This window comes from Felis catus, chromosome A1, assembly GCF_018350175.1.
Source record: "Felis catus isolate Fca126 chromosome A1, F.catus_Fca126_mat1.0, whole genome shotgun sequence".
Taxonomy (NCBI): Eukaryota; Metazoa; Chordata; class Mammalia; order Carnivora; family Felidae; genus Felis; species Felis catus.
In genome coordinates, this window is record NC_058368.1 from 205,869,672 (window position 1) to 205,893,802 (window position 24,131).

General features: G+C 39.1%; 1 protein-coding gene across 3 annotated transcripts in view; it reads left to right on the forward strand.

The window, feature by feature from the left end:
* PLCXD3 (phosphatidylinositol specific phospholipase C X domain containing 3) overlaps positions 1-24,131 on the forward strand; it is a 231,194-nt gene that overhangs the window by 200,189 nt on the left and 6,874 nt on the right. For 2 of the 3 annotated variants that reach the window (XM_045037674.1, XM_045037666.1), the window contains exon 3: positions 19,865-24,131. The exons of the other annotated variant lie outside the window; for it this stretch is intronic. In XM_045037674.1, coding sequence (XP_044893609.1) covers positions 19,865-20,048 — 184 coding nt within the window. In that variant the 3' untranslated portion in view covers positions 20,049-24,131. The remainder of the gene's footprint in view (positions 1-19,864) is intronic. 3 annotated transcript variants of the gene reach the window in all.

A 24,131-nucleotide genomic window follows, 5' to 3' on the forward strand; every position in this document is an offset into this window, starting at 1 on the left:
TGATATCTGGCGATGCCGGGGATGGAAGACACTTCTTGCGTGGGAAGTGTGACTGCAGTCTTCATCAGCCTCACCCGTCATGTAATCATCTGCAGACAGACACGAACTGAACAGGCTGGGCAATGCAATGCAGAACTGGATGCAGCTCTCTACAACAAAATGGAGCAGAGCACTAAGAGAAAACAAAACAACCTCCCTGTTTCCTGGGACATTCTAAGACTTTGCCCTGGGAGTTTACAGGTACAGTTATGGGAGAAAGCAGGTAGGATAAGCACAGAGCTTGGACAGCCAAGAGAGCCGTGCTGCATTAATGCAGAGTGATTTATACTCACTGTGGTGCACGTGGTTGTATTGTAATCATTACTCGTTTAGTGCTTTTTTTAGTCAAGGGTGCAGCAAGGTATTCCATAGCATTTTAAAGTGTCAGTTGAATCTCCAAAGTACAAGAACCACTGCTTTAAACCCTTGGACTCCTTCATGTGGGGAAAGTGTGAGATGTGTTTGACAAACCCTCACCTCCAACTCTCCCCTTCCCCATGAAGCCGGATGTCCTCTGGTTGTTGCAGTTCCAACGAATGTTGATTTCTTGGGGATAATATCCTTTCATCGCATTCTGGCAGAATTTAGGGTAACAAAAAGTTAAAGAACTCCGTACACTTTTCCCAAAAAGAGTACTTGACATCTCTGAATTTGGGAGAAGTTATTTTCCTGAGAATGCAAGCCCCGCTTAAGAGCTGATTATCAAAATGACATTTTTCACCCCTACATATCACTTTGAACCCTAACTGCCTCTAATGAGTCCAGCCATCCTCATTTTTAGGGTTTTATTTAAATTTCAGTTAGTTAAAAACAATGTAATATTAGTTACAGTTGTACAATGTAGTGACTCAATAATTCCATACAACATCCGGTGCTCATCACAAAGGCACTCCTTAATCCCATCATCTATTTAATCTACCTCCCCTCTGGTAACCATCAGTTTGTTCTCTATAGTTAACAGTCTGTTTCTTGATTTGCTTCTCTCTCTCTTTTTTCCTTTGCACATTTGTTTTGCTTATTAAATTCCATATATGAGTGAAATCATATGGTATTTGTCTTCCTCTGACTTATTTCACTTCACATTATACTCTGTAGCTCCATACATGTCGTTGCAAATGGCAAGATTTCATTTGTTTTGATGGCTGAGTAATATTCCATTATATATATGTAATTCCATTACACACACACACACACACACACACACACACACAGGACATCTTCTTTGTCCATTCATCAGTGAACAGACATTCAGGCTATTTCCATAATTTGGCTATTGTAGATAATGCTGCTTTGAACATCAGGGTGCATGTATCCTGTTTGTATTCTTTGGGTAAATACCTAGTAGTGCAATTGCTGGATCATAGGGTAGTTCTATTTTTAACTTTTGGAGGAATCTCCATATTGTTTTCCAGAGTGACTGCAATAGTTTGCACTCCCACCAACAGTGCAAGAGGGTTCTTTTTTCTTTGCATCCTCACCAACAATTGTTGTTTCTGTGTTGTTGATTTTAGCCATTCTGACAGGTGTGAAGTGATATCTCATTGTAGTTTTGGCTAGTAGTTCCCTGATGATGAGTGATGTTGAGCATCTTTTCACGTGTCTACTGGGCATTAGTATGTCTTCTTTGGGAAAATGTCTATTTATGTCTTCTGCCCATTTTTTAATTGGATTATTTATTTTTGGGGGTGTTGCATTATATGAGTTCTTTATATAAGAACTTATATATTTTGGATACTAATCCTTCATTGGATGTGTCATTTGTAAATATCTTCTCCCATTCTGTTGGCTGCCTTTTAGTTTTGTTTCCTTTGCAGTGCAGAAGCTTTTTTTTTTTTTTTTATAAAGCCCAGTAGTTTATTTTTGCTTTTGTTTCCCTTGCCTCTGGAGACTTATCTAGAAGGAACTTGCTATAGCTGATGTCAAAGAGGTTACTGCCTATGCTCTCCTCTCGTATTGTTATGGTTTCAAGTCTCACATTTAGATCTTTTTTTTTTAATTTTTTTTTCAACGTTTATTTATTTTTGGGACAGAGAGAGACAGAGCATGAACGGGGGAGGGGCAGAGAGAGAGGGAGACACAGAATCGGAAACAGGCTCCAGGCTCTGAGCCATCAGTCCAGAGCCCGACGCGGGGCTCGAACTCCCGGACTGCGAGATCGTGACCTGGCTGAAGTCGGATGCTTAACCGACTGTGCCACCCAGGCGCCCCACATTTAGATCTTTAACCAGTTTATTTTTGTGTTTGGTATAAGAATGTGGTCCAGTTTCATTCTTTTGCATGTTGCTGTGCAGTTTTTCCAGAACCATTTGTTGAAGAGACTTGTCTTTTGCCCATTGGATATTCTTTCCTGCTTTGTCAAAGATTAACTGACCAGCCATTTTTTTAAAAAAATAAATCTTGCTTTGGAAACAGAAGAACAAACACAAAAACAATTTTCTGGACACTTAAACAACTACTGGATAGAACTAGGGGTCTTCACCTTGCATCTGTAGAACTGGTAATGTGTTGATATGTAGAATCTTTCTCATACTTTTATACTAACAGCCATTATTTGTCGACGGGTATTGCCAACAAATCATAGTAAGGATTAGTAGGTGACATCACAATCATCTAGGAATTTTGAATTATGTTTGAGACCCTGTTGCCAGATAATTGAAACAAGTATTTAGATGTGTGATTATTTGACCTTGTTAGTTCCTACCATTTTTTACTATCCTTGGCAGACTTCCCAGGGCTCAGTACTTCTGTACTTTAAAAGTATAGAAGGCAGTTTAAAAGTCACTCTTTTTGGGGCGCCTGGGTGACTCAATCGGTTAAGCCTTCTGACTTCGGCTTAGGTCATGATCTCATGGTTTGTGGGTTCAAGCCCCTCATTGGGCTCTGTGCTGACAGCTCAGAGCCTGGAGCCTGCTTCGGATCCTGTGTCTCCCTCTCCCTGCCTCTCTCCCTCTCGCACTGTTTTTTTCTCTCTCTCTCAAAAATAAACATTTTTTTAAAAAGTCACTCTTCTTCCTTACCAAGCACTCATGGATCAACTGAAGGTCTTGGTCTCTTCCAATGCCTTTTTCTTACTGATCCTGCATTTTAGGGACTGCAGAGCATCTAATGTGTTCACCATCACCTCTTGTCCAATGCTGTTTGGATATAAAACAAAACAAAAACAAAACCCCTAATAATTTGCTCTATTTCTAAGTCATCATTTGATGTAATGGTAATGGAATTTCTGGAAAAAAAATCTGTTTCAAAGTTGGAAGACCTTTTGTCATTTTATTTGCAAAAGCCACTTTATTTTGTTACTTAACTAGTTAAGTTAGACAAGTAGATATTGGCATTGCAAAAGAACACCAAGAATGCCTGGATATTTTTTTTCCAGTTTCCCATACCGACTCAAAATTCTGTTCTCATTTTTCTGACATTAAATATAAAGATACAAAACATTAGTTCCTGACAGGATTTCTCAGCTATACGTGATTGCTTCTTTTTGTCTTCCCACCTATATTTTAAGATAATGCTGTGCTGGGGTCCATTTGGAACCTCTGTTAGACTATAATATCACACAAATAGTCATGCCTTTTTTTTTTAAATAGATCCAGACAGCTGCTCCCCTAACTCATTTTGGAAATGAGGCTAATACCTTACAAAGCAAAAAACACTTTACATAGAGAATCCTCTTAAGTCTTAAATAATCATTTGTAAAAAAGTGTTTGTTTCTCCAAATACCGACGAAAGCTACTGGAGAGCATCTCTAAAAAAATCTCTCCATCTTTCCTTGGAGGAAATGGTTGGAGCAGCAATGCCTTGGAGGAGCAATGACAGGATATCCAGCATCCCTGAAAGAGTGGTGGTGTTAACAGAGATGCTGGTGTCACCATCAGGAGAGTGGGGGAAGCAAAGGGAAAGAGTGGTAAAGCCAGCAACTTTCATTGTCTTACGGATTGGTTAGCCCTTTGGGGGACCATGGTGGGTTTTTTTCCTCTCTGTCTTTTCTTTCTTGCCCCTGTTTGGTGATGCTTTGAGTAATAGTTGCCCCCACCTGATGTAGTGTTAGAACAGGGAACACCTAGGGAATCTGCAAGTCAGGGCAAGCTTGTCAGAGAGAAGATAGAGAAGCTGAAGGCCAACAGGAGTTTGAGTGGTTTCACACGTCCCCTGCTAACATCCATCATAATCAGGAACACCTCTAAGATGATAATTGCCACATATGGCCCTGAGATGCAGACACAGGTACAATGAGCTCCCTGCCTTTAGGACCTCAAAGTCCAATGAGAAAGGTGGGCATAGCAATAAATTGTCATAGTGTAGTATGATACACCACTAATATTAAGTATGAACAACATGATGTAAGAGTTCGGAGAAGAAATCTGGCATTTTGCCTTTGAGTGAAAGGTTGCTAAAGACCTATGAAACTGATCTAGTAAGTACCGGAATAGACCAGTTCTACTGGATAGTGAGTTTTGCCAATAATGGACCAGAGACCATTTAAATAAGTAAAGAGGGGTTTTTCGTGTGTTTTTTGTTGTTGTTGGTTTTTTGTTCACTTGTTTGTTTGTTACTGTAGTGAGGTCTCTATTGGAGGTCCTAAAGTGTCCATTTATTAAACAAGGGGATTCACTATGCACCTATTAGAAAGGCTAAAGTCCAAAACACTGACAACACCAAATGCCCCACCCAATGTGGAGTGACAAGAATTCTCATTCTTTCTGGGTGGGAATGCAAAATAAAACAGCTATTTTGGAAGACAGTTTGGCAATTTCTTACAAAGCTAAACCTAGTCTTACCATATGATCCAGCAACCTCACTCCTACGTCTTTATTAAAATGAGTTGAAATCTTACGTCCACACAAAAGCCTGCACATGGATGTTTATAGCAGCTTTATTCATAATTGCCAAAACTTGGCAGGAACTAAGATGTTCTTCAATAGGTGTATGGATAAACAAACCATGATACATCCATACAAGGGAACATTATTCAGTATTATAAAGAAATGGGGCATGAGAAAGCATGGAGGAAACTTAAATGCATATTGGTAGATGAAAAAACTCAGCTAAAAACGTTCTGGTAAAGGAAAATCTATGGAGACAGTTGGATGCTGGTGATGGTTGCACAGCAATATGAACGTATTTAATGACCACTGAACTGTACACTTAAAAATGGTTACAAATGTAAATTTTATGGTATGCATATTTACACACACACACACACACACACACACACACACACACACACACACACACTATAGGGACAGTAAAAGACCAGTGGTTTCCAAGGGTTTAGGGGAAGGGAGGGTGGGTTGAATAGGTGGAGCACAGCATTTTTAAGGCAGTGAAACTATGGCACTGTAATGGTGGGTTTGGGACATTATGCATTCTTCAAAACCCATGAACTCTACAGCACAAAGAATGAATCCTGTTGTAAACAGTGGACTTTAGTTAATCATGTGTCAATACTGGCTCATCAGTTGGAAAAAATGTACCACACTCAGGCAAGATGTTAGTAAGACAAGAATCTGTATATTCATGGAGGTAGGAGAGAGTATATATATAGGAGCTCTCTGTACTTTCTGTGTACTTTTTTTGTAAACTTAAAACTTCCCTTAAAAATAGAGTCTGTTAAAAATATCCATTTGGATAAGGCCAAATAAGTATATGGCAAAAACTCAAAACATGGTTGGCCATGAGTTGATGTCAGTTTTGATTTGAGCAAAAGAATACAAATCTGTAAAAGTTAGTGGCATTAAATCTGAAAATATACATATGCACACACACATACATGCATGTACACTCATGCACACAATTTAGGGGAAAAGATGATACATAATAAGTAATTGGAAACTTACCAAGATGTTTAGTTGTATGCATTAGCTATATTTTTTCTCTCACCAGTGGCTTGAGCTAAATGACAGATTGTGTTCAGAAAACAATTGTTACTTCATGAATATTCTCATTCTCTAGCCTCTCTTGTCACATTGCTATTTCAGTTATTGCCTTAGTGCATCAAAGTAGATAACATTAGATAAACCACACCCAGAGTGGCATGGATGAGAGGGAAGCACTCTGGACAGGATTAGCATAATGGGATTCCAATTTCAGCTCTGCCACCGAGTGAAGACAATACAAGGACAAGCTATTCACCCTTCCTCATGTAGTTTCTACATCTATCCAGTAAGAGGGTTGGGCTACATACTCTGAACTCCATTCTTGCTCTCAAGTTCTTTTGTTTTGTCTGGTTAAATATAGCCAAGACAGGGGCGCCTGAGGTTAAGCGGCTGACTTCGGCTCAGGTCATGATCTCATGGTCCATGAGTTCGAGCCCCACGTCGAGCTCTGTGCTGACAGCTCAGAGCATGGAGCCTGCTTCTGTCTCTGTGTCTCCCTCTCTCTCTGCCCCTCCCCCATTCGTGCTCTGTCTCTCTCTGCCTTTCAAAAACGAATAAATGTTAAAAAATTTTAAAAAAAAATATAGCCAAAACAAATTTGGAGAATCTCAAAGAAAACCCAAATCTGCAGAGATAATTTCATTTTGAAACAAATCTAATGTAGACTTACATCATCAATTACTATTTGGACTTTCAAAAAGAAAATATTCAAGTTGCTATCCTGATTACCCTGACTGAGTCAGAGTCACCCTCTTACATGCTCTTATAGAACTATTCAACTTCCTTACATATCTCTCACCACAGTTTGTAATTACAGTATTATTTGTATGATCATCTTGTTAATGCCTGTGCACGCGTGTACACACACATACACACACACACACACACACAAACACTGAATTGTGAGCTGTGTGAGAGCAAGGAATGAATTGGTTTTATTCACTTCCCAGTGCTTAGAGCCCAGAGTAAGTGGGAAATGCATAGGTACTGAATCAATCAATAAATGAATCAATGAATGATTCAATATATTAGTTGAGTGCAACAGCAATATAACTTTAATTTTATGAAGTAAAAGAATTATGATATTTAAAACATGATTTAGTCTGCACAAATTAGGAAGCTTTCCCTAAATGATACCAAACATAGATTGCAGAGTTGAGCTGAAAGTTTTTCAACAGAAACTTAGGAATTTTAATTTTTAGTAATCAGTGGTAATTTCTTTTACATAAATGATCTTCTGTTAATTAATATAAGCCACAGGCATTAGCTGCATTTATGGGCTTCTTATCTAAAATAATTTCTAGGCAAATTAATGAATTAAAATAAAGTTATAAGAGCAAATTAATCGGAACTATGCTGAACATAAAACTTATAACAAAAATAACTATTTCTTTATGTGACATAATGGAAATAGATCTTTCCTTTAGATGCAAATATTTCTTTGCTTGATGATTTGATTATTTGGAAATGTAAAAAGTCCTACCTTTTATTTGAATAAGAGCTGAAGAAACCTGAAACTTTAATTATTGAGTCTACTCCTTCTAAAAATAAGTTGCATTTCTAGATGTTTGACTTAGTGCTTAGTCTTTTGGTCAAATACGTCAATAAAACATTGGATGGACTACCTTTTGCCTTCTTCTATCCTATACTCATGGAGATGACTTTAAATGCCAGCTTAATGCTTTCCTTTATGTCCAATTCATTATTCATGTTTTAGAAGCCCATCTGAAATCATTCCTTTTAAACATGCCCATTAATTCAGAACATCAACTTAGAAAGATTATTTCTTCAGCCCAAGATAATGGTTTTTTTTTTGGTGAATGGAGAATCGTACATGCCATTTAAAACTTAGAGCTAATATAAGATGGTGAAAATGCAATATAGTTTGTTGTTACTTATCTGAAATTGACATAGATGCCTGAGGTGTAAGGAAGATTTTTTCTTTTCAAACAAATGAATCATCCAATTCAGTTTAATCAAGTAAATAACATAATTCATGGAAATATTTGCCCTGTGTGTAGCAAATATATGCTGAGCCTTTAGGGGAAAATTTTTTAATATGACTTAACACTGAAAAACATTTTCATTAAGATCAGAAACATGTCAGAATCCACTATTAGTTGATGCCATTCTTTATTTTCTCACGTTCAATTATTTTGGATTTTTATTTTAATATTCTCAGTCTAGACATGTGTTACGGTTTTAAATTATTTCAATCCAGTGTTCAGGATGGAGATACACACTGAGTTTAGTGATTTTTGTGGCAGGCCAACATGGAACCACCTACCGGAGTTAGACATTTTAACTTCAGAACTAAATTGACCATTTATTTTCGCCAAAATAAAGGTACTTACTTTGCATATAAACAAAGTTAATCTTCCTTTTGCCTTACTGTAATTCACTTTCAAAATATTCGTTGGATATTTACAGATATTTTATTTTGAGTTTGGATTGTTTTTCTGTTTACAGAAAACATTTTTGAAGCAAAACAAAGTAGATTTCAAGTAAACCTAAAATCTGTAGATTAAGTAATAAAAGATAGTGACTCCATTTGAAGGAAAAAATGTGCTTTTAATATCTGTAGTCCAATTTCCCTCATCATTGTGGTGTATTAAGTGGTCTCCATGTACCTGGAAGCCAGGTCAATGGGTGAGGATTCAGGGCAAGAAAGGCAGAGCTACGTGGGTTTAACTCTGGATCCTACAGCTACTGCGAAGTTGGAGCAGCTTTGACAACACAGGTGTGTTGACTTTGATGAGTTAATTATCATTAAGCTTTTACATGCTTCTGATGAAAAAACAATCTATACTCACACTACTCACATTCAGGTAAGTACAGATCTGTGAAGCTGCCAATTCTCCACTTTTGAGAACATGAAGAGTTCTAGGACCCATCTAGATATCCATCATTATTTTTACTTTTATCCAGATACTGTCTTCAGATAAATGCAAAAAAAAACAAAAACAAAAACAAAAACAAAAACAAAAGAAGCACCACTGTTTATGTTTCTTTGTATGTGAAGCAACAATTTCAACTTACTGAAATAACTAAGTACGTTACAAAATCTTACATATTTCAGTTTGGTAATGAATCAGCTCCTTTCCTATTAGTTTGTGTTTACTTTTATGCTGCCCTTGTGAGTTTTGCTTCTGTTTTGAAAGTTTTCTACAACCGTTGCTGTTGACTTGATATATTAAACAGAAATAGAGAATGAGATGTTGAAGCTGATAATTGAATATCGACATGAAATTTACAAAGCATTCTAGGCATCTTATTTTTAGGTTCAGTAAGGCATATTTTGTGAGCCTTCATGTTAATCATCAAACTGCATTGTGACTCCAGCTCTTTGGGGCTCAGCCTTTCTGTACCATTGTTAAGGAGATCGGTGGACAAAATCAATAACATCTAACTACTGCATGAATGTTGAAATTAGGGCCATTTCCTGAGTATATGTTCAGGTTTTCTGGTTTAAACTAGAAACTTGAAGGTCTCATCTTTAATTTTTTTTTCAACGTTTATTTATTTTTGGGACAGAGAGAGACAGAGCATGAACGGGCAAGGGGCAGAGAGAGAGGGAGACACAGAATCGGAAGCAGGCTCCAGGCTCTGAGCCATCAGCCCAGAGCCTGACGCGGGGCTCGAACTCACAGACCGCGAGATGGTGACCTGGCTAAAGTCGGACGCTTAACCGACTGCGCCACCCAGGCACCCCAAAAGGTCTCATCTTTATATACTCTACAGAGTTCACTCTTCAACACCTAGAATGATGCCTCCATTACCTAGCACAGTGCCTGATGCAGTAGCATTTGGTCTAAAAGGATTGAATGAAAACTATGGCATCACTAGCCAGAAGAATCCAAGAGTGCAAGACTCTGAGTTTATGTTTCCATGGCTTGATCAATTAGAAGATATGTTGATTACCCTGTGGGGCACAGTGCACTCAAAATCACATCTGCTTGCCACTGTGCTCATTTCCAAAAGGGAAAGATACTGGCTACCAAGATTTATTTTTGAATAAATAGATAAGACATGGATTCATCAGACTTCAACCCCTATAATGAAGTCTCATTTATTATAATGATTAGAGCAAAGCTTTCTTGTGGATGGTGGAAAGCCCAACTGAGAGAGGGCTGTGGACTTGTATTTAAGTAAGAAAGCATGGCTAAAAATGGGCACCTTTGCAACCCAGTTGAGTTGTTTGGCCGTAAAACAGTAAGCTAGAATCTCAGTTTATCACCACTAGGTACCTATGTAGGTACATAGTAACTAGAAGACTCCCTCTTCATTTTAGATTCAAGTTATAGATTAGAAACATGGAGGAGGGTCTAAGAAATCCAAAAAGAGTGATAGAAACTTTCTTCTCTACCATGACCTTGACTATTTCCCTGCCTCCTTTAAAACCTCCAATAAGGTAAGAAGAATGATTCCTAGGCAAAGCAGGTTGGGTGAACAAAGATTGAAAACCCAACAGCAAGCCAACTCATTTATAAGTGAAAAGTTCGGCTGAGGGCAAGGAACGTTTCCAGTTTACATAATTCTAAGTAATTCACTTAAGTGGAAAAACTTAAATTTGTAGGGCTCTTGGCAATTTTCAAGGGTATTTACAGTCATGATTATATCTGAGCCTTCCCCATAACTCTGAGATAGAGTGATATATTTTCACCCTGCACACTGCACAGAGTCAGTCATTTGCAGACATGGCTCAAGTAGTCAGTCTTCGTTTCGAGAAATACTTTTTCATGGAAAGGAAGCTGGCCATTCTGGGCATTAACATAGCAGTGGAGAAATGTGATAGTGATGGCATGGCCTTCCTCAGGTTGCCTGTTAGTGGTAGAGCCAGGTTCAGAATCAAGGACTTATAATTCTCAAGTCATTTTTACTGATTTTGTTTTCTACTCAATTCCACTAGATGTGATAGTGTGAAGTAAATAAGAAAGTTTACTAAATTTTACTAAGAAAAGTAAATCAGCATTATGGACCTTCTTTATTTGTCATCAGAAATAGTAGCAAAGAGTGTTTAAAAATGGCAAGTATTTTATCAGCAATGTTTTTCATATTTATTGTAAATACTGTACTTCAGTAGGATATTAAGAAAAGTTTCTGTTTGTTTTTTAAGTGCCAATCCTTTTTTATCCCCTAAAATGGAATGGAATACCAGGAATAAGACGTGTTATAAAATACATTTTCTGTTATTTGTAGCTAAGAACGCCACACATCTGAAGATATTTTCAAATGATTTCTACTTAATGACTTCCAGTGGGACGGAAGTTCCTAATAAAATTATTCTTTGGGTTCTTTCCTGCTGATTTGATCTTTTAGTTGAAAAGTATTCATTAATTCTTTCACTTGAAAATAGCACTGTCCCTGTGCAACAGTTCCCTCTCAGACGATTCCACCTTAAAGAAAGTTCTTCCCTGACCGTGTGTCTCCTAGGGGCAGGGCTGGTAAAACTGATGAACAGCTGGCCCACACGTCATCAAAGACAATGCCCATCATTAGTGCTGCTGTCTGATTCACCACCAACTTCTCCTTGTAAGTTCCTTTTCAAATTTGAACTTGGATTGTTTGAAAGAAAAGTTTTCAATCTGTAGTGGTGAAGGGATATACGGGATTTTTATAATTGTACTTCACGTCTAGAACGGAGAAACTAAGGACACCTAGCATTCAACTTTTGGTTAATTGATAGATCAGTTAATTGATATGTCAGTGATATATAAAATACATTTTGTTGTCTCTAGGGAGGTTTTGATATTTTAATATGTTAGTTATTTAATTTCATAGTATCATGTCATGTGTTTTCAAGGACACTGTGTGAGGTCAAGTTCAAAATTCAGTTGTAAGCAAATACTCTGATATAAGGCAGATTGTGGTGCACGCTGGTCACTTCATTCCCTAAAAGAAACTGTTTCTTCATTATTCCACAGAAGTGCTGCTGATGGAAGGACCCAGGAGAGCAGCATCTGTATAAAAACATGCAGTTGTAGGAGTGATTCAATAGAATTTTGGAAGTTAATTGAGATTCCAGAAAACATACACACATACACATGCACACAACACACACACACGCACACACACACACACACACACACACACACACACACACAGACCCTCTTTTCTGAATTTTCAACAACTCTTCACATCACTAGCATCAGGCTCCTGTCACCTCTCTATGCCAGTGTCTTTCCTTCTATTCCAGCTTGAATCAGTTCTATAATAACGTTTAAAGTCTTACCCCTGCAGACTCCCCTCAGATAACCCAGGACTGTTCTGTCATGAGGAAGCATTTTTTTTCACCTTTTTTTTGGTGGGGGGGGGGGGCGGACATTTTTATAGTATTATAAATTAACGTAAAGGAGGATTTTAGTGAGGGAAAAAGTGTAGCAATTGTTCTTTTAGGACCACATTTCAAACCCTCCCCTAAAATTTAACCAGACACTGTTGGTAATAATGCTCATCTTTCATATAGCACATTCTATGTTCATTGACTCTTAGAATCAATAGCTAGTTAATTAATGACTTAATTAAAGCTAGAGTGAGCACCAGCCCTAAGGAAGGGCAGCATCGTCACTGTGTCATCTTGCCATGCCCTGCTTCTCAATTTGCTAAGTGCAGACTCAATTAGGCAGGCAGATAGTTCACATGGCCAAATATTTGCATGCCTATGTGATTCCAAATTTTGAAAAATTATATCATTTCAAATTTCTCTGTATATGTACAGGTTTTTCTGATGTTGATATCTTAACTCTAAAACAACCCAGAGGAGACTTACCTGGATGGCTAACATCCCCTGACAAGGTTATTGCTACTGCCAGCTGGAGCTACCTCTGAGAAGCCCAAAACTTCCATTTCTCCTCTGCTCCTACTCCTTAGTCTCCAGCAGCTATCCAGCCTCACACCATTCTTGAGGGCTTTTCTACAGTTCTGGGGGGATCTCAGCTCCTACATGCTGTATATCTTCCTTGGCGGCAGCAGAAAGGAGATTGCCTGAGCTAAAGAGGGAGAAGAATGTGTAAGGTAGCAAGCTTGTGTTGACTTTTCTATAAGCAGAGCTCCTGCCCCTGCACTAGCATTGCCGAATAATACCTTCCCGCTTCCTTCAGAAGCCGTTAATTCCAGAGAAAAGGTGATGATGCAAACATCTCGGAAGCATTACTAGAGAAACAGTCAAAATAATCTGACCATACTAAGAGAACAATAGTACCCAGAATGAGGGTGGAAATACTCTGTTATACTCTACACCCAAGTTAGAAAATTGCATTATTTTCCAGGTACCTCTTTTGGAGGAAGTATCAACAAAGTGGAGTGTCCAGAAGAGATTGACAAATACAATAAGAATGTTCCAAACTGGGGGCGCCTGGGAAGCTCAGTTGGTTAAGCACTCAACTCTTGATTTCAGGTCAGGTCATGATCCTCTGTCAGTTTTCTAAATATGGCAAGGAGAAAATCTATAAGAAAGAAGGAGAATGTATTAACAAATTATATACATATATGGCACCTCCATGGTTCAGCAATATTTGCTTTATATTATTAAGTTTCTAGGAATTTTCCATGTTGTCAAAGAATGCTGAAGTGGATAATTTAAAAAGTGTCAGATAACATGATATCCCAAAGATACAACAAGCAGATAACACAATGGAAAACACGCTTCTCATACTAATTGACCTAAACTTTTGCATTCTTTTGGTACTATGAAAAGACTCTGTAAGATCACTGTCAGGAGGAAGTTATAGAATTAATAGCGTAATGGATATTATTCTCTTGCAGAACGGATGACGAATCATTCCTTTCCTCCTTGCACCTGTGGTTGTCACTGATTAAGGAGCAAAGGCCAAAGAAATCACCCCTGATAATTATGCATGATTACATGGGCCCACAGACACATGAACACATTAGCAGTTGGGATATTATGATCCAATTACATTCTGTGTGTGTTTGTTCTACCTGTTAGCATTTTCTCTAAGGAAGGTGAAATTTCTGAATTTGGCTTTTTAAAACATTGAACATCTGATTTGGATGCTAAAGCACATTCATCTTTGAAAGAATGTGTCAGGGACATGGAGTTACACAGCGTACTTTACACAAAAGTCTGTGCTGATGTAATAAATACCTCCCCCCCTCCCCAGCTTCTGCTGAGCAATTTGGATTGAAAAAGTCTTCCATTAGAGTGGCCATGACAAACATTTTCTTTAGAAGTAGGTTTGGATTTTCTGAGCCTGATATATTATTCATGGCATAATGGCATAGAGGAAAATTCTAACAGATGATTAAAGGAAGATTATGTGGTGAGAGTTTCTAAGTAGTCTAATTTTGGTTGCCTTTCTGCTTTGCCAGAGGGAGTAGAGGTACCCATGTGAGTCTGCACCGTGCATGGCACTAAACATAAATGCAGTTTTCCTCTGGCGATCTCCTCCCACCTGCCCTCCAAAAACAAACAAACAACCCTCAAACTAGCCTAAGACCGACGCTGTTTGCATTTTGGAAATGGAAACGTGGTTTCAATTTCTCCATCTCACTGAGTTTGCCAAAGGCCGCTCTTGATTCCTACTTTGGTTGAAAGAGAAGATCTACTGATCACAGAATTCCTGGCCAACTAAATTGGAGACTTGTAGGTTGGGTTTCCCAAGAAACGCACTCTGAGGTGCTGAGATCTGTATGCAGAAGTTTTGTTCTGGAGCTCCCTTGGGATCCATGCCTATGGCAGAGTGGAGGAGACAGGATAAGGCGGAGAGAGGAGCTGGGCTGGGCTGCAGTCTCAACAAAGGCCTCAGCCAAGCCCACAGAAGCTCTGGACTGGGATGAATCTTCAAAATTGTCCCACTTTGAGGCAGGTGCCTCTATATACTCCTCCCCAGTGTGAGTCATTAGACTCAGGCTGTCCTCAGAGAGGGTATGTCACCTTGAGTGAGGTGGCTTTCTTTGCCTGAGGGCAGTTCTTGGACAGAAACTCAGCTCAGAGGTGGCCACCAACAACACTCAGCCACTGGGAGAATGAGCCATCCCAGTCTGGAAGGATGGATGTGGGCGCTCTTCATGGCAGTCACTATGCATTTTATACGTAGAGTAACTTTTTCCATCACTTGCCTTAAGGTAACCTAAAACTAGGAAAAATGAAAAATTCAAGGTAGCTAACATTTATTCGTTGTCTAATGTGTCCTGGGCACTTTAAGCGTTAGCGAACGGTAAAAATGGAAGAGGAGCTAATACTTATGGAGTTCTGATCTTTCAGGCATTATGCTAAATTTTATATACATGTCATTCCATTGAATCTTCACGTTCATTCTCTCTTTTTATTCTGTTTCAAGAGTGAGGAAGATAAAGCTAGAAGAGTTGAAGTGACTTGCCTCAAGTAACACAAGTATAGATGAGAGTGCAGGGTGTGAATTCAGAGTCTGCTCCAAAGTCTTCACTCTTCACCTCTATGCTGTACCACCTATCTATATTATATTGTTTTAGTTTATTCTTGCAAAAACACTATGAGGCATGTACCATTATATGCCCAAATTACAATGGAGAAACTTCACATTGGGGAGGTTCCATAACCTTCCTTGAGGTCACATTTCATTAGTAACTCAAATAAGGCTCTGTCTGATTCTAAAGATTTTGCTTTTTCCACTGCCCCTATATCGATTGTTGGCAGTCCATTAAAACTCGATAAATACTCACTTAACTTATGAGTCCTTAGAGAGTAGTTTTTATTTAGCCTCACGAATTTATAAGAGTCCATGGAATGTTTCCATTGGAATTAAAGTGTGTGTCAAGAAAGAGGCCAGCAGCTAGTTCACGAGGCCAGAGGAAGCTTTGGGGACATCTCCATTTGCTTCCATGCAAGGCTATTAGAGCAATTAAGCAATGTCTTATTTGCAGCAGTTCAGGCAATTCCAGAATTAGTTCCATAATTAAGGCAAAGACCATGTCTGATCCATATCTGTATCTGTCCCAACAACTGCCACATGGTAAGTACTCTGTAAACATTTGTTGACAGTACAAGGGACTACATGAATGTGATGGAGACCAGTGGTTACCAGGATTTCACCTTCAAGGACCTTTTACCACATTTTCTCCTCAGAGAGCCTGTCCTCTCTTAATAAATGTTTATTTGATAAGTAATAACTTGTCGCCCCATTGTTAAAATTAAATGCATACAGAATTCCACTAGAACTGCCAATAAACAATAGGTACTCAACACTAAAACTGAATTAATACCATGATCCTGCCAGCACTAAAGAAAAGTGGCATTTCAGTTAACGTGTGGGACGACAGTTCATGGGTGACTGATTTCTGTGGTGGCTTACATTACAACCTCTGATTATCCCCCCAAGCAGGGAATCATTGAGAGCCAAGGGATCAACCTGGAGAGTCCTTGAGATGTTTGTTCCCAGCGAAATCAGAAATGTCAAATTTGCTTTCAGGGTCCGTTCAACTGTGGCTCTTTTGTAGCCAATGGAAATCTTTCCGAAGAGCAGAAAGGCAGGACAGATGCCCACAGATAGAAACTGTACTGAATGAAGTCAATTGCTTCTGAACTTTGAGTACCTGAACATTGCCCCGAGTGAGGGGCTATCTGGTGTGGAGGAATAAACTGAGGTGAAAACCCCTGACCCCGCACAGAGGTGTTCATAATCGTGAGCTGCTACCCTTGAATGAAACCCGTTGTGTGCCTCCTGGCAATCTAAATCTCAACATCCAGAAGGGTCTCTGTGTTTAGAATTTGCAATGCTTTATTGCTCGCTTGCTCCCTTAAAAAATTAGCAGACCAGAGAGTCCCTGCTCAGTGGGAAGCTGACCCCTCCCCCTCTGTTCTCCGAGCAGGGTTACGGCTTATGCTGCAACATTGGCTGGGAGCAAATGATGAGCCTGCAGACACAGGACATTTTATGAGCTCTAAACACCATTCTTCTTGTAGTTTCTATGATCTTGTTTTAATTGAAAATGAATTTTTAACGGTTTTGTTCCACGCCACACTAAGAAGCTCCTGTTGCCAGCATCAAAGGAAAGGAATGGCGTCCTTTGCTTTGATTTGACTGCATTGCTTTTTGCTAAACAAACGCAAAAATAAACTAAACAACCTGTCCGGCATGGGAAGGAGGTGAGATAGCTTTCATGTACTCGTGGGGACTTGGAATGTATCCCTTTGAAAACTTAAAGCCACTAGTAAGGGTGATGATGAAGGCAGGTCCGTCCCCTGCCTGATATGCCTCATATGACAGCAGCTCTTATGTCCTTATCCCATGGCCCCCAAAACATGTCTGCTTTCATGGTTGTGCTGAGTCACGTTTAAACCACCCTGTCCCGAGAGACACCCGGGTGGTTCAGTCGATTAGGCATCTGACTTCAGTTCAGGTCATGATCTCATGGTTCATGAGTTCTAGCCCCACGTCAGGTTCTGTGCTGTCAGCACAGAGCCCAGAGTCTGCTTCGGATTCTGTATCTCCCTCTCTCTCTGTTCCTTCCCTGCTCGCACTCTGTCTGTATCTTTCTCAAAAATAAATATTAAAAAAAAATTGAGCAACCCCGGACCTTACATTTGAATCGTACCCTCATAGATATCATCACTTTGTGTGTGGGTGCGTCTACCTCCGAGTGCTATTATTTCTAATTTTACAATTAGGGGAATTTGGGATACAGAGGGTTTGCATAATTTATGCAAGATTATAAATAAAACACATTACTGTAGTCAGGACCAGAACTGAAGTTTCTCTCTTAATACCAACCCAGGTTTTGCTTTCCTGTTATTTGTTATTGTTTTGGTTTTTTCTTTGTAACAAATCTCTTTCCCCTACTAGACTGTATGTGCCGGGAGAGCAAGGACTGTGTCTGTTTCTGACCCCCACTGTGTTCTCAGCACACCGTAAGAGGTGCTTCATAAATATTTGTTGAACAGATGTCTTTATGAAGCTACAAATGGAGTTTTAAGCAGAGAATCTAGAAAAGTCAAGGAGAGAGGGCTTTCGTCCTTTCACTGCCAGAGAGGGGAAAATTCAGACCAGCTATGTGTGTAGTCATGCCTTTAATTATTTTCTGTTTTACACCTAATGGCTGCAGTAATTTAGTTCTGCAAGTATGTAGTGTAGGTCATAGGAAGGCACGGGAAGGCTTTAGTCTCCTACTTAGGAAAGCTCAAGTCCTCTAAAATCTCTAGAGTTGTTTGTGAGGGCATTTGTCTTATAGGTAATTCATGACTTCCTTCTTCCTCTGTGTGCAATTCTAGGGGAAGAGGATTTTTTGAAAAATGAGCTATTTTCATCAGGCATAAATCAGATATGCAGCTTCCTGAACAGAAACAGGTTTAGCAAGGAATGATAAGCCTTGTATTTTAGGAAGTTATGATTTATGAGATAACCCATCTGTCTACCTGAGGTTATTTCTAAGCTTCTTTCAGGGTTTAAACCTACAGATGCAAAAGCCCTGCCTTTTATCACTGTATCCTTTGGTGAATAAAACACCAACCTTTTACGCAAGGGCTTCTCTTTATTTTGTCTTTCTTTTCTTTACCTTTTCAAGTGAAATTTCTAAGCTCTCAGAAACAGCCAGACTGACAGGAAATCACATTTTAAAATATGTCGGACTTGATTTTAATTAATTGGTCCTGGGTGACTCAGTTGCTCATGGAAAGAAAGACCTGTGATCGTAATTTTAAACTTTGCTGATCAACAAAAATCCATATCTCAGGAGAGGCTGGGTCTGGGACAGGCAGTAATGAGGCCCTGACATTTTCATTTGTAATCTTTATCCCCAAGGCCATCAGAGAGTTCTGTAAAAATTAATGAAATGAATTTGGAGATCCTATTTCATTCAATAAAAGAAACATGTCATTGTTTAATTAAATGCATTCAAATAAAATTCACTGAACGATCCAAGTATTTTATTATCTACAATCATTCATTCATAACTGCAAAAAACCCACAGTTTCAAGAAGTTAGAGAAGTAACATATATAAAATGCATTTGTGGTAAAAGTATTATGTGTATACACACACACACTTGAATATAAATTTGACATGGATTCCTAGTATATCTAAATCTAATTAAATGATAAGTAATTAGAATTAATCATGAACACTAATATGAAATTGATAGTAAATGAATCTGATTAAGTTTAATTCTGATATACTTTATTCTTATAAAGATAATGGTCACTACTATCATTATTATTACACAGATTCTCCCAACACTGTATGTGTAAGGCAGGGAAAATCATTGTACAAATTGGTCAAGTTAATTTAAAAAACACACACACTTTCGTTCAACAAAATAGCGTGAATTCACAAACTCAAATCTGTGGCAGTAGCCACAGTGAGGAAAACCGAGCAGGCTTTTCACGAATTATGTTGCGGCATACATCTCTATTCCCAAAGTAATTTAAAAACATAAAACCTGTTCATTTACTCAGTAAATGTTTATTGAGCACTTAGTCTATGCCAGGCACTACCATAAGCATTGGGGATACATCAGTGGGAAAACAAACAGTCCTCCTCCTCAAAGCGATTGCAGTCTAGTCGGGGAGACAGATATTGATCAAATACATAAATATAATTACAATTCTGACTAGCATTTTGAAGCCGTGACATTTAAACTATCACCTGAAAGACGAGTGAGGTGGCCAAGTAAAGGGGCATAAAAGAGAAGACATTCTAATAAAAAACAGGCAAACAACAAAACAGCATCTACAAAGTTCCCTGAGCAAACTCAGGCTGGTCCAGAAGCAAGACTGAGGACGTGGCTAGAATCCAACCAGGGAAAGAGTGACCGGAGACGCAAGTGGAGAAGCCGTTAGTGGTAGTTGTTTCATAGGCCAGTTAAGGATTTTTACCTTTGTGCTCAGAGCACAAAGAAGTGATTGAAGCATCCTAAGTAGGAGATTGACATGAATTAATAAGTCAAGGTCAGCACACTGAGGGTTGCTGAACTCAGTACTTTCAACTCCTTTTTTTTTCCTTGAAATCTTTTCAGAACCGATTCTCAAAGCCAACGCTTCAGAAGACCTCTGGCCGCCATTTCTCTCCCCTCTTGTTGTTCCTTGGAGGGAGGTTATCCGGACTCCCGCAGATGTGCCTGTTTCTGCCCTAAGAAGCCTGCAATCTGTTTGAAGATGCCTTTCCTCGGGAGAGCTCCACAGTCCAGAGAAGGGCTTTGAGGCTTCCTTTGGTTCTGAAACTGCTTGCTCTTTTGCCAACTTAATTAGCATCTGTAGTGGGACGAGCATACTCAGATGTTTGCCACAACTGTGTGCCTAGAAACAAAGCCCTTCCCAGGACATTTCCCTAAAACCCTCATCACCAGTCTTGCCCTTATAGCACCAGGACCTCTCTCCTCCTTTCTGTCTTTGATTGGGTTTGTGGACGTTGGAAAGAAATCCCACAGGCTCATTTTTCCATTAAGACTGTATTATGGCTAGGTGGCTGTCAGAATTTCCTGCTGCCTTCCTTCCTGGAGATTCTGGAGACTGGAGCAGGGCATTGCACAGGCCGTCCCTCAGTGGATATTCGAGACAGTACCACTGACAAAGAGCTAGACACTCATCTTAGCACTTTATATGCGCGACTCTAATCCTTGCCCATCTCTGGACAGACCTAGGCTTATGCATGTACTTTCCCTTCTCTTGAAATGCCTTCCTTCTTTATCTAATGAGTCATGACCAAGTTCAGATGCCACCTGTTTTGTGATCTATTCCTTAAATTCTTCTTTAATTTCTCCTAAGTGACATAAATTATTTCATCTAATATGCTCCCATGGAATCCTATGCCCCTGATCATTGTACCATATTATATTGTTACAGTTGGTTCGCATCCATTTTGCTTGTTAGACTTTGTGACATCTGAGACCAAGATTTCTAGTTCAACGTTTAAGTTCCACAAGTGTGGGGTTTTTTTCCTTTTAGGTTTCAGGTATTGTGGTAGGTACAGGCAGTATACTGGTGACTATGATACGATTTTTGTTTTTTGAAAAGTGTGCAGGCACTGAAAGAAAAAGGCATGGAAATGAATTATCTCAATGCCCTGTGCAATGCATAGTCACAGAACTATGTTTAAAGGATATAAAGCATAAAGAAAGGAAAGGGTTCTTCACCCAGACTTAAGTGGGAGGGATCAAGATAATGGCTGAGCCAAATCTTAAAGGGCAAATAGAAATTAGTTAAACCAAGAAGAGGTACTGAAGAAGGAATGGTATTTCATAGAAAGGTAAGGCCTGAAAAAATGCTGAGGGCATGATGAAACCACAGGGTGTGGTTAGGGAAAGATACAAGCCTCTCAGTATTGCTGGAGAACAAATTAGCACGTAGGAAGTAATAACAGACGAGGCCAAAGAGGGGTGTGTGTGGTGGATGGTGTGAGAGAAGTGTAGACAAATTCATCTACACTGCTGGAGAGCTAGATGTATCTTGTAGGTGAGAGAAGAGTTTGTGGTTGTTTTTGTAGAGAAATAATGAAAAGAGATTGTCCTGGTTGTAGCGTAGAAAAAGCACAGAAAGGACTGTGGGGACAAGGCTATGGCAGCATTTCTCTGAGAGAGATGAAGTTTTGAACTTCAGGGTGCTTCTAGGGAGCTGTAGTTAGAACCCTCTTCTCCAGAGGTGTGCAGTACATCTTTGTTGAATGAATGAATGACTTAAAAAACTACAGTTTAACCAGCTTTTACCATGAAAATTGTTACACTGGGACAATATTTTATTAGCACCAGAGTAGGTCACTCTATCCAACACTAAATATAGTCAAAACTTGGTAATTAGCTGTACATTTGCATTGTCAATATCAATATTGTGCCCAAAGGGGCAAACCTTGGTTCTCAGGAGGGCAAAAGCAAAATCAACTCTTTTTGTGTATAAAACACAGATATAGAATCAGTATATCAACACAGTCTATCATGGAGCAGGAGAGTGAGTAGGAAAAACTATTTGTAAAGGCTCCATAGGGGGGCCATAATGAAAATGGCCATAATGAAAATGCCATTCTAAATAATTATAACTTCAGTAGCATTAGCTGGTTTTAATACAGTATATTGAGTTTTTGTTTAATATAATTCTACTTAAAACTGTCTGAGTACTTGAGATACAACCTGGCATTATTACTTGTTTTGTCTTTGGTATCATACTGTCTTCAGGAAAGTATATCTGAACAGAAATATAGAAGTATTCCCACAACTCAGAGAAATGGCATTTTAAATGTAAAACTCTCTTTTTTTTTCACCTGAGGCCTACACGCTATTCCAAAAGGATGTTTCATCGATCCTCAGAGCAATCTATTTTATAGGAAACAGAGCAGAGCACTTTCACATTCTCCTAACATCTCCCTATGGGGATGATAATGAGTTGCTAAATTCAGGCCCAGGGATTTTAATCTTTGAGTGGTAGAAGGCATCTGAAGAGCTGTTTCTGTGGTGGTCATGGTTCTAAGATGGGAATTAGTTGCTGTGACCTTGAACTTCAAGGAATCTAGTGAACCAGCACACAGTTAAGGTCAATACATAATGAGCACTGGCCTCAGGGTCATCCTATTCATGCCACCTCCCACCTCCCAATTCCTCCCAGGAAATGCCCCAGTTCGGATAACTTTTTCCACAGAGTGTCCACCTTTTCTAAAATGCCAAGACGATTCTGCATTCACAACAGAGAGATATCTTCTGCTCTGGCAAGTCCAGAAGAACAAGTAATGGAATTCAAACCCGAGTGGCTGCACACACATAGCAAAGGCATCTGCCTTTCTAATCAACTTGAACACACTTGTGTCTGTACTTAGGGATCCAGATTTTTCATTGTAAGGTACAATTATCTTCTGAAACTGTTGCTGTGAAGACCAAATTTCTCCACCTGCCAGTCTATTCTATGAAGGCATTTGGATCCATGTCATGCTCGTTTAGAAGCAATTGGATCCTCCCCTATCTGTGTCCAATGGGAAAATGTATATGCTGAAAAACATGGATCAGAATTTTTAAGGTATTATCCACCAGATTAAGGTAGTCCAAGGCAGTCGACCCAGTGTTGCCTGGGATAGTGGAGTTTGCTTAGACCAGGTATGCTTTCTGAGATCTATTCCATTCCATACTTCTGCTTCACAAACCAAAAGGGGCATGGCTTCCTTTTTGCCCTGATTTTCATAATTACATGCTCCTGATTTTCCTTCTACCTCTATACCTACTTCTCTTTTTCTTTTCTTGAATCAAGTTTTCTGCTCAACCCTCACATGATCTTCAGATTCTCTCTTCTCTTCTCCTTCTGCAAAATCGGGTAATCTTATCCACTCTTGTAGCTCTAACTCTTCTATGATGGCTTAACAGCACTTTGTGTCCTGAATATCAGATCTTTTTCCAAGTAGACACGCTACCCCTTTAGGGCCATGGTGGTAACTGAAATGCTTTCCCTAGATATTCACATGACTAACTCCCTTGTCTCCTTTAACTTTGCACAAACATCCCCTTATCCATGAGGCCTATAACCCACCCTATTTTAAGTTGTAATCTATACCACCCCTCTCTACCTGCACATTCCTAATCCTTTTTTGTCTCCATTTTTATAGCTCTTATTCCCTCCTATCAAATGACATAACTTATTTAGGATTGTTATTTATTGTTTGTCCCTCTTTATTGGAATGTAAGCTCCTCACAGGTGAATATTTTTATCTTCTTGGTTCATTCAAGTTTTCCAAGGGCCTCCAGTGGTATCTGGAATATAATAGGTGATCATTAACTGCTTAAAGGATGAGCCCTGATTGTATTACGTTAAAATGTTTTTCCGTATCTACCTTCCCACCAGCAAATCGTGCACTCTTTGGATGCAGAGGTTTTTTCTGTTGTATCTATTTACAGTGTCTAGCACATTTTCTGAAAATAACAACCTCATCATAAATGTTTGTTAGGTGTACGTAGTCATCTCTGACCTCACCACGCATGCCTTTGCAGGGTTTGAAATCACACCATGCCAAACTAGAATACGCGTGCAAAAATGTTGTATTCTCAGTGGGAAAACTGCCCTATAAACTCTCACAGCGACTGAGATCTCCAAAGAGGAAAAGTCCAATATGGACCGCTCTAGTGAATGTTTCTCCTGCAGAGTCCCTTCAGAGGTTAAAAATCTACCATTGTCCACTTGGCTTTTTTTTTTTCTCTATTCTGTGTCTATAATTGGGGCATTTATTTTAATAAGTTAGAAAACTAAAGTTAAGCCTGGGTGTTGTAAGCTTGAAAAATAGTATCTTGCCTCCTGTGACTTCTCTTTTTCTTTCCT